The sequence below is a fragment of the Kwoniella pini genome, chromosome 1, assembly GCF_000512605.2.
Source record: "Kwoniella pini CBS 10737 chromosome 1, complete sequence".
Taxonomy (NCBI): domain Eukaryota; kingdom Fungi; phylum Basidiomycota; class Tremellomycetes; order Tremellales; family Cryptococcaceae; genus Kwoniella; species Kwoniella pini.
This window is the reverse complement of record NC_091716.1, coordinates 974944-986113: the sequence shown is the minus strand read 5'-3', so window position 1 is coordinate 986113 and position 11170 is coordinate 974944. Positions and strand designations below refer to the sequence as shown.

The 11170-nt window shown below is 38.5% G+C and overlaps 5 protein-coding genes across 5 annotated transcripts; 3 read left to right on the top strand and 2 right to left on the bottom strand.

Annotated features, from left to right (window-relative positions):
* Window positions 1-331: 331 nt before the first annotated feature.
* Window positions 332-921, bottom strand: I206_100383 (mitochondrial 37S ribosomal protein uS17m; the record flags this gene model as incomplete). Its single annotated transcript, XM_019152716.1, has 3 exons — window positions 332-540; window positions 682-763; window positions 844-921. The coding sequence occupies 3 exons, from the start codon at window positions 919-921 to the stop codon at window positions 332-334; spliced, it is 369 nt and encodes a 122-aa protein (XP_019014854.1).
* An 839-nt stretch (window positions 922-1760) lies between these two features.
* Window positions 1761-3418, top strand: I206_100382 (uncharacterized protein; the record flags this gene model as incomplete). The annotated part of the gene is made up of 3 exons (XM_019152717.1): window positions 1761-1791; window positions 1865-2865; window positions 2957-3418. 3 exons carry the CDS (start codon window positions 1761-1763, stop codon window positions 3416-3418), a joined length of 1494 nt encoding a protein of 497 aa, XP_019014855.1.
* A 437-nt stretch (window positions 3419-3855) lies between these two features.
* Window positions 3856-4673, bottom strand: I206_100381 (uncharacterized protein; the record flags this gene model as incomplete). The annotated part of the gene is made up of 2 exons (XM_019152718.1): window positions 3856-4217; window positions 4322-4673. The coding sequence occupies 2 exons, from the start codon at window positions 4671-4673 to the stop codon at window positions 3856-3858; spliced, it is 714 nt and encodes a 237-aa protein (XP_019014856.1).
* Window positions 4674-6336: 1663 nt separating this feature from the next.
* On the top strand, window positions 6337-9044 carry I206_100380 (uncharacterized protein; the record flags this gene model as incomplete). Its single annotated transcript, XM_019152719.1, has 12 exons — window positions 6337-6560; window positions 6633-6665; window positions 6752-6786; window positions 6854-6884; window positions 7028-7129; window positions 7193-7247; window positions 7311-7438; window positions 7506-7611; window positions 7680-7789; window positions 7857-7998; window positions 8057-8775; window positions 8849-9044. The coding sequence occupies 12 exons, from the start codon at window positions 6337-6339 to the stop codon at window positions 9042-9044; spliced, it is 1881 nt and encodes a 626-aa protein (XP_019014857.1).
* A 625-nt stretch (window positions 9045-9669) lies between these two features.
* I206_100379 (uncharacterized protein) lies at window positions 9670-10755 on the top strand (the record flags this gene model as incomplete). Its single annotated transcript, XM_019152720.1, has 4 exons — window positions 9670-9749; window positions 10417-10500; window positions 10577-10591; window positions 10683-10755. The coding sequence occupies 4 exons, from the start codon at window positions 9670-9672 to the stop codon at window positions 10753-10755; spliced, it is 252 nt and encodes an 83-aa protein (XP_019014858.1).
* Window positions 10756-11170: the final 415 nt, after the last annotated feature.

The window sequence follows — 11170 nt, the reverse complement described above, 5'->3', positions numbered from 1 at the left end:
CTAAAAAATGTGAGTTCAGAATTTGGGAATGAAGAGGCATTTTGCGAGAAGGTATAACGGTGAGAGGGCTTGTGAGAATGTTTGATCTTGATGGTACTATTGGCTTTTTGTGAGTTTGTTAAATCGTGAATTATTGTATGTTCTTCTCTTTTTCTTGCGTTATACAAATTAATGATATATTTTGGTAAGTTTCAAAGTTTTCATTTTGGTTTAATTTCTGGTATAATCATAACAGCCCATTCTATTCCATGAAACTCTCCTGGAATACTTTGCTCATCCATACACCGAGGTAATGCTGATAATATACATACAGTGATTTGATATTTACCAATTACTGAACAACACTTGACTGTTCTTTCAAAATATCTAATACTCCTATTTTTTTACTAGGTTTAACACTTGGTTCCGCTATTATTTGAGGTATAGGATCATTAGGATATTTTCGACTATCTCTTGATTGTATAGAATGTAATCTGAAAGATTTCGTTTTGGATGTACGTAATCCGTGTATTATCGTTACTTTGTCATCTAATCGTGCGACTGAAGAGTAATAGAATAGACAAGTCAGCTGCGTTAACGAAAAGTGAACATATAATGTATATGATGAACATTATATCAAACAAGAAGGGAAAGGAAGGATTACAAGCGATATCGTAAGCTTCTTAGATCACGCAAACTCACCTTCATTCTCATCATGAACTAAATATTTCTTATGCCTTTTGATTTCTTTCAGTATTTTGGGATGCTCGAATACACGTTCAACCTGACATATACGATTCGTCAATTACCTCAATGAAGCTTGTACAGCAATGATGGCAGAGAAGGTGGATATAATCTACTCACTGTTACAGTTGCTGTTCTCCTCATTGCTCCTACTTTCGTCACAACACCTTTGAATATATGATTTGGTTGATACGGCATGTTGGAGGATTTTGACGAATACTAATTTCCAATGTACGGTCGATTATTCTATAGGTAGGATCCGTTGTCTTGTATGGTTGGAGGATTGTTGTACTGCTGTTCGTGCTTTTGGAGTGCCAGAATACAATGAGCGAAGTGATCACATCTGTATGAGCTCAACTTGATTTTCAACTTTTGGTTCGAACGAATGCATCTCAACTCTCTAGAGGAAATCACTGTATTTCAGCCTCCCACTTTGATTGCACTCATTGATAAGTGGAGTGAGTTTATAAGTTATTACTCTATGGGTGTTTATCATAACCGGTCAAAAGGAGAGACGCCACTGACCATATCCGGACTGAATGATTTGATGAATAGCATTTAGAGTTACTTATAGATGTGTTGATAGCATCAACAAGCTCATGGTCATCAGATTATATCTCACTGCTATAATACAGCTCTCTTCACGTATATCCAACACTAATGATACCACCATACCAGATTTTTATCACCCAATAACACAGCTCTCGTGGACTGATCAAATTCTAGGCTTTACCTGAACACCCCTTTTAGCTCCATTCTCAGATAAGGGCCCCACTCTTACACGCGTAAACTTGTGGTCGCTTGCCTTCACCTCACTCTCACATCAACCCAAATTAATAGTCCAATAACTCCACGCATTTTGGGGATCTACAACACTTCAGCGCATCTGATTTCTGGACATTCCCCGTGTGTCACAAGCTGAGATCACCATCACTTCGTATCAACGGCTGATTGAGCCTCTCCTGTCTCATTCAACTAGCAACACTTTCAAAACAGTCCTTATCTTCTCCTAATCATCTTTACAATACATCTCCGTCATGACACAAGTACCACTTGGTGCGCAGCTCTGTGAGTTGTCGGGTTGTACACTAAATGACAAGGTCTGGTGATACCTGCTGACGATCTGTCCCGACCCAAATAGCACCAGTTGATTTACCTCCCCCACCACCAAGCTCTGATCCTCGGGAACCGTCGCCTACTCTTGCACCTAGGCAGCGAGGTGGTTCTCGTACACCTCACCGACCTCACTCACCATTAGCTTCTCGAGATGTATCTCCTGTCAGACCAATAGGTCAAGTCAGATCCCATTCAAGCGAACTTGGCACTTCTCCCCCCTCCGCCAATCTTCCCCCTTTACAACATCCTATACCAAAATCATCTGGTACACCTTCATCTTCTATTCCAATTCATCACGCACCACATTTATCATCAAGACCATCATCTCCATCTTCAATCCACTCATCAGGTTCAGCAATTTTCGAACGAGATATTGAATTTCCCCCTGTTGCATCTTTATCTACACCAAATCAACCTCATACTCTCAATCACAAAGCTAGTCGATTATCCCATCTATCTCACGGTAGTACTTTAGATCATACAGTACCTGCTGTTTTAGACGATGCTGTGGAAGCCTTGACAGCAAGTACAGATGGCTTGTCAAGAGGTTTCGAAGGTTTAGAAATTGAGGCTCCTGCTATTGCCTCAAACGGTATTGGAATGGCAAGACAATCTTCTTCAAGCTTACCAAGGAAGATTTCTTCCTCTGGACCTCATCCGCTGATTCACTCAAGATCAACTAGTCCAGTCTCAGTCAATTCTTCTATCGCCTCTCCGGCCACGTCTCCACCAATCTTAGGTCAACTCCATACTCAACAGGTTACGAGCGGCCTTGAAGCAAATAATCAGCTTAGCCCCACAAGCGGGACTAGGGATTCAGGTCTTCCAGGTACAGTCCCTAGACCTGCTATGCCTCAGCGAATGAGTACAGGTCCTCAAGTCCCAGGAGGATGGATGTCGACGTTTACCGGTGGTACTGCTCAACAACAAGCTTCAGCTGCATCTATCCAACCAGAGACCATCGATAATACTAATTTAACCTCGAAAGACTCTTTGGATGCAGGAGCTTCGTCGCCTAATTCAGATGTGAGTGATATTCGATTGTGACGGTCATTCATATTCAAGTCTCCGATTCATTGTAGATGTATGGACTGACGTTCTTCACAAACTGTTTCAGGGTTCCAACAGTAATTTGAATACACTCACCCCATCTTCCATACCTTCACATATCTCTCCAAGCAAGAATAGACATCGAATATCATATTTATCATACAATGATCTCCTTTCGGCCGTACCTACCAAAGTCACTTCTTTAGAAGATATCACTTCTGGTCAACTATCACCAGATCACCTTCCAGGTACCGTTTCTCCTTCAATGTCAACTAGATCACCTACTATCTCACCTCATAATCCTCTTTCACCTGGATTGGTAGGTGAGCAAAGTCCAGCTGTAGGAGCTACTCCACCTCCAAAGACTCTTCAGCCTAAGTCAAGCTTCGATGCTCATCGATCAGGTAGTTTGGGTGGTCTGGGTTTAGGTGAAGGAGAGTGGGGAAGAGAAGGATTAGGCAAAGGTTTAGAACAGAGATTGGAGGAGGTTGCTCAAGGTCAAGGTCAAGGTCAAGGTCAAGGGCAATGATTTGCTTCGCTAATTTTGCGGAACCTCTCAGGCCGTGAAGGGGATATCTCAGAACGATGAAGCGTCATGTATACACCAGTCTAGCTCGTGAATTAATTAATTTATGTCAATACATTTCGTTCTCACAACCTAATATCGAATGAGGACTTTTTGCCTTTTCGACATTCCCTCTAATATTTCTCTTTTGGTAGATTTCAACTTATATCAGTTCATATATTGGAGCGAGGTGTTCAACGAAGTTGAAACCCGATGTGAATTTTCATGGTCTCGTCGTTGCATCACATTTAAGCTGGGATCGTACCATTTAATATTATTATCAGATGAATGATTATACAACATTATAACATATACTTGATTTGAGCATTACAACATAATTCGATTGGTAAATTCGCGATAAATTTAAATTTGGTATTGAATAGGGTTATATTTGAAATTATCTATACTTCATCTAATCGTCCAATTTCTTCTCTTTCCCTGTCACTTTCCTTTTGTAATTTAACTTTATCATTACCTACTCCACTTAATCTCATTATTGTATTTTCTTGATTTTGTTCAATTGAAGATGAATGATTTATTAATTGTGCAATAATTAATCTATGATAAGTTATTCCAAGATTTTGCATTTTTTTAATTGTACCTGAAATACCAATTACACGAGGTATAATTTTTAAATTTTTTGAATTATTATTATTACCACTACTAAGTGTAGTTAAAAAAGTTAAACTTGACCAAATTAAACGATAATATGGTCTTGCAATTTTAATAAAAGTTAAAGTTGTTAAAGTTGAATGATAAATAACTAAATTTTTTGAATAAATAAATCAAGTAAAATTCAGTTTTTTAATTAAAGTTATTTTTTTTTTCTTCTTTGGGTTAAATAAATGAAAAAAAAGAAAAACTTACCTCTAAAAGAAGAAGATACTCTTGACCAACCTTCATCTCCAAATATATCTTGAATAATTCCTTTAATTGATTTATAAATTATTTGCTGTGATATATTTTCATCTCCAATTTCTAATAAAGTTTGATATTTTGGTAAAAGAAATGGTATTTTAGGTATTAATTTTAATGTATAATCTAAATCTTCTTCATCTTCTTCATCTTCACCATCATCTTCATCATTTAATATATTATTTTCTTCTTCTTCTAAATTCATAAATTCTTCTTCATTTTGATGATTATTTTGAATATTTGAAGAAAATGAAGATGGAATTAAAAATTCAACGAGTAAATAACGATTTTTGAATCTAACCATTTTTTTTTTGGAGTTTATGCTTTAATTGATCTAATTCATTATTTTGCAAGTATGTCAAGTAAATACCGATTGAATTCCGTTAGATGATTGAAGAATGTAAATTTACAATTTCATGCTAATTTAAGAAGAAACTCTACCTCAAAAGAAAGCATCAACAACAATTTGAGGTTTTCGTTACACGCGGCGTGGTTTACAAGTGTTAAACACGTGACTCTCACATTGCATTCGGAAAATCACCATTTCCACAAAAACATGGAAACGCCTTTATTCTTTTGTGGAAAAAGCTCGTTTAAAAAAAAAAGACTATTCAACTCGTTGAGATGGCTTGGCTTTTAGGAAAATCTCGATTCATTTGCCTTTTGTCGATCAATTCCATAGTTCGTAACTTTGTCGTACCAAAAAAAATGTCTTGCTACGGCAGAACAAGGAATTCTTGAAATCCAGACCTTTCTGAACAAAACATTTCCTCTTCAACCTCTCTCTGTTTCATTGAATACAAATGAGGATTTGCGTATTGATCCGATAGTAATCCTCAATTCGGTGTTTGACAGGATTCTGCATTCGTAGTCGACCAAGAATGGGATATAACCCTGATTAGCGACATTACCACATATCTTCCTTTTGTTTAGTATGTTCGGCCGATTAAAGTATAGTTCGGTACTAAAAGAATTGATCATGATGTTGGGACTAAGCTATGAACTTCAAAGTATGAGTATACCGTTAGGGCTCCTCGCTTTAGGTGGATCGACCCCGTCAACTTCGTATCTGATAAAAACGATCGGATCGAAATGGGATTTTTGATTGTTTTTAGATCATATGATATCATTCCCATACACTAAAATCATTAGCGTAAATGCTAGAAGGAGATTTTAAATTATCTTATTATGATCTACATGATGAGCCACAGGAGAAAGTCTATTCAACATCTCCTTAAATTGGTATGATCATTTGATTCCATTTCCAAGCTTTGCTTGGCACAAATGGTCGAAAGTATATTCTTTAAGCCAAGTATACATATTTTGCCCGAGATGAACGGATTGGAGTGTATTGAGCAAATTTGAAAAGATCTTTTCGGAAATCTCACCCGAAATAGGAGCATGTACAGCATGTTACAAAGGTCCCGCAGTATGCTTAAGTCAATTCGATCATTTTCACCCTAATCCGATTTTCACCTACGAATCTACCTCGTTACTAAAGTGGGGTAAAAGATATTGGGAGAAATTTTTCTCAACCGTTCCGATAAGTAATGCGCCTGTTGAAGCGTATCAGATAAGGACATGTATTTTAAATCCCTAAATCGGTAAAGGGTAAAAATAAAATGGATAAAATCTTACCCCTAATTTATATCTTTTTTTTACTAATCTTGGTAATTTATCAATTGAAAATATCGGAGGATTCCAAAAAAAAGTTTACTAGTAGACCGCAACTTAGACAAACGACCAAAAATCGTCACCTTTTTCTAGCATAATCCGCTCCAATTTAATTTTGATTTTTTATTCATTCATACATTCCTCGATTTTATCTGATATATATATATAGGAGACCATCGTTATTCTTTATCTGATAAAATTCGTTTTTCTCTTTTTTTACAATTTCCTTTCCATTCTTATATCTTCTTCACAATACGTTAAATTGGGTTGAAAGATAAGGAAACCCAATCAAGATGTCATCGACTTTACCTGAACTATCGCATCAAAGTCGATTCGATGAAGATCGTACAGATCTAAGAACGTCTAATGAAGAATCGAAAAAAACTATACTTGATCCTTCTCAACCACCTCAAAACTTTTACGGAACCGATGCTAATCCAGATTACTACAATGATGCTGAATCCCAAGAACACATGTTGGCTGGTGTAGCTAAAGTAGAAGCTTTACAAGCTGTTTGGTTAGTCCACGTCCTCCCTTAATTGCACTACCGATGTGATTATACATATACTGATAATTGAGCTTGTTACAGGGGACCAACCTCAAAATGGTTTTTATTCGGAGGGTAAGTCATATACCGAAATTTCCTTCGCGTCCCCTTGCATACGGAATAACCGATCTTGGTCTGACCCTTTTCTTTCTACAATATAGTATAGCTCTTTCATCATACATCTACTCGCTTGATGGTAAGCGCATGCTCAGTTTCTCCTGACGATGTACAGTAACGTCAGAGCTAACACGATCTCCGTGTAGGTGTCACTACCTGGCAATACCTCTCTTACGCGTGAGTGCACGATTTGCAGCCGTTGCCTCCCTGCTCGCTTTTAGTCTTTGATTGCGCGATAAATGCGGCTACGCATCGCGTTGAAGCTGGTACCTCGAGGTTGGACTAGATCGAACGTCAGCTGACCACGAGAGTTTATACAGAACCTCATCTGTACTTGAGCACTCGGTGTCAGGTACTATCTCCACCGCCAACGCTATCATCATTGCCGTTGGCAAACCTCTCATGGCTAAACTTGCCGATGTGTAAGTCTTTGTCCTCAGCTTTTCATTTGTCAAGATTTGCTAACAACAATCTGCGATGATTAGCGTCGGTCGAGCTGAGACATTTGTCATTGTTACTATCCTTTATGTTATCGGTTACGTGAGTCGATCTTCCTTATATCAAGAGAAAACAAAACTAAGCTTGCCATCCATCGATTCGCAGATCGTCATTGCCACTGCCAACGATGTCAACCAAATTGCTGGTGGTCAAGTCCTGTACTCTTTCGGTTACACCGGTCTTCAAATGCTTCAACAAATCGTTATCGCTGATATGACCAACTTGCGATGGAGGTATGTAACTTGCCAACACATCTTAGTAGTAATTGGTCGATTGCTTACTGCTTCGCTCGACTTGTAGAGGGCTTGTAACTGGTCTTGTTTCAGCACCTTTTATCATCAACAACTTCGTTTCCGCTGAAATCGCTCAAGGTATCTTACCTAACTGGAGATGGGGTTACGCTATGGTGAGTTTGCATACATTGGGCATGGCCATTCTGTTTGCTGCGGAAACTAAACTTCTCGACAAATTTAGTTTGCTATCCTTGTTCCTGTCGCTCTTGCTCCCATCATTGTCACCCTCTTCTGGGCTCAATGGAAAGCTAAGAAGGTCATCCCCGCCAAAGCTTCTCCTAACGCTCGAAAGTGAGTTTCCCACCTTTTATTATCAAGCATTGTTTGTCCTGCTAACTTCCACTTTCACCGCCCGCAGACCATGGTCCGTCGTCATCAGAGATGCCGCACTTGAAATGGATCTTGCTGGTCTTATCCTGATTGCTGCTTCCCTTGCACTTATCCTTCTGCCACTTGGTCTTGCCCCTGCTGCTAAGGGTCAATGGAAAAACGCTAGCATGGTAAGTCAAATCCTCCGTTTCTGACGTCACACGAATGCTGACACATCGATATCTTCAGATTGCCATGGTCACAATTGGTGCTGTGCTTTTCCCACTCATGCTCATCTACGAATGGAAAGTACCTAAACGACCCGTTGTTCCTATGAGATGGCTCAAGAGAGGTCCTATCCTTGGTGCTTGCTTGATTGGTTTCACCGATTTCGTCTCTTTCTACCTCCAATACACCTACCTCTACTCTTACGTTTACGTCACTCAAACCTGGTCTTACCGAGACTTGACTTATTTCTCAGCTACTCAATCTCTCGCCTTGACGATCTTCGGTATTTGCGGTGGTATCATCATGTACTTCACTCGACGATTCAAATGGATGTTATTCGCTGGTCTCTGTGTTAGATTGATTGGTTGCGGTTTGATGCTTAAAGCCAGATCTGCTACTGGAAACACTGCCGAATTGGTCATGTGTCAAATCCTTCAAGGTCTTGGAGGAGGTTTCGCTGCTATCGCCATCCAAGTCTCCGCTCAAGCTTCTGTAGCTCACTATGATGTTGCTACCGTCACTGCTATGGTTTTGTTGATCACCGAAATCGGAAACTCTGCTGGTTCAGCCGCTGCCGCTGAAATTTGGTCATCACACATGCCTGCTGCCCTTGCTCAACACGTACCAACTACCAACGCTACTCTTTTAGCCGACCTTTACGGTTCCATCACTCAAATCGCTACTTATCCAGCCAACGATCCTATTAGACTTGGTGCCATCGCAGCTTACCAAAGCGTCATGTAAGTATTGCTTTTACACCCTATTGATGATTGTTGGTAATTGCGCTAATCATCGATGGTGGATGTCAAACAGGTTCAAGCTTGTTCTCGGAGCTACTATTGTCGCTATCTTCCCACCTATCTTCTGTATCTTCTTCACTAAAGATATCAAGCTTACTCGATCTCAAAACGCTGTTGACGGTAAAGATCTTGCTGGTAACAGAACCGGCGAGGAGACCGCCTTTTCCGATGATACCACTGGAGGTGTTGAGGCTTCTCGAAGAGTCTAAGAGATGCATTTCATCGTCAAAATGGAATCTATCGCAAGTATAGAATACTCATGATGGTTTAGATGGGATGGCAACACGAGTATATAAATTGCGGAGGATTGTCAAAGGAAAAAAAGGACTCGGAATGTTCATCATCTAAGCGATATATAGTGGAAGTTGGATCGCGCATATTTATAATTTTCACCCATATCATATAGATTGCTTTATCAATTAGGGCTTTTATAGAGTCTAAAGATGTGTATATAGATCTGTAACTTCGGTTTCTCATATCAATGCACTTTGCTTTCAGCTCATAATACATATCAGTTCAGCTCATCTTGGAAATGCCACATTCGATTATTGCCGTTCTTGTCATTCTGTATCCACGTGAGATTGATTCCGGTCATCTTACGAATCGCCTTTATGCTTTAGCCTGTCAGAATGGTCGTTTTGCAGTCACATTGGGTCCGATATTGTGAAAGTGGATAATCTATAATCACAAAGAGTCATCATATATCGCACGAGTATTATCATCATAATCAACCTAACTGCACGCTAGTAGCGAGGAATTCAAAAAATTACAATCAATATATAAGCCGCTTTTTGGTATTCGACAATCTTATCAAATACCTATCCTTTCTTAAAAATGACTTCGTCAACAACGGCATCTCAATCGGAATTAGAAGCTGCTAGAGTACCCTTAGGATGGAGAGATCAATGTTCAGCGTGAGTTTTTTCAGCTTAAATGCTTGATGATATTATAAATGTAATCTGGGAGTTATGGCTATCGTCGCGGAGGATTTGGTAAATGATGAACAGTCGAGGAGAGTATTAGATTTGAATAATGGAACGAGTTGAATTGCATAAGGAGGGTTTTTGAACGATATGCTGGTGATGATTTTAATTCACATACCGGTATTGAACTCGCTGTCTTTTCCAAATTTATGACTTTGGCAGAAGGGAGGACAATGGTTGAATAATGAGAGCATGAAATGGAGATCCACATTTGAATTTAGTATTGGAAAGGAATTAAGGCAAATTCAGTTAAATCTTTAACAGGATAAATCAAAGCACCATTTGATTGTAGTGGTAGCGAAGAGTGAGGTTAGTTCTGAGAGTGGGAAATGAAATTAGGATGATGGAATATTGGATGGAATAATCTGAAATGATCAGATTGATATACAGGATGGAAAATTCTTTCAATAAAGAAAGAAGCGGATTCACGAAAGATGATCTTGAAATGAGAATCGTATTTAAGTGAAAAGACAAATCTGGGCCTATTCTCTTTTGATTCTTTTGGAATGGACGGATTTATTAATGCAATGTCAAAAATTGTTTGAAATAATAGCTAATCTTACATTCATGACCTTTTGTTTTTCTTTCCCGAACATAGTTTATTAATTCCTTTAAATGTATGTCGACATAAAACACTTTATATGCCTTGGAAATGTGAAGACGAGAGACATGGATATGAAAAGTGAGTTTAAAATATTTTTCTCTTTTTCCCAATAATTCAATTATAAGCTAATTTCTTGATTTGCTTGAATATTTAGATGTCAATACGATGAGTAAGTTGATTTTTATTTTTTTATATTGCATTTTTGTTTTCAATTTATGTTTCTCATAATACTGTATACTGATTTGTGTTTTTACTTTTAGTTATATGAGACGTATGAAACAACTTACACGTCAAAAGAAAGCTGCCGCAGAAGCCGCTGCCGAAGAAGAATAGATTATCGTTAATCAAACCTATTCGAAAATCGAACACCTTATCCATCATAATTTTACTTCTCTTAACCAAGGAATGAATGGTCATCAAGCATTCCGACTATCTCCACTATCGCTTCTTTACCTTCGGTTCAATAGACCGAATCAAAGAAATATATCACTTAGAAGCATGCATATGTAAATCGTACACTATTTTCTTCTTGCTTCTGATTTCTTTGTACTCGCTGGATTGTCATTCGCTAGAGAATGGAGCAAGACGGAATTATTTATACATGAGCATATGGTCGATTATAATTCTAGTCCAATCTTAAGCACAACAACCTACTCCCGTTCAGAATGAAACGGAAGAGAGGTAGTAGAAACAGTCAAATAACTCGCTACAGATATGAAATTGACTTTCGAATCAACTGAAAAGCTAT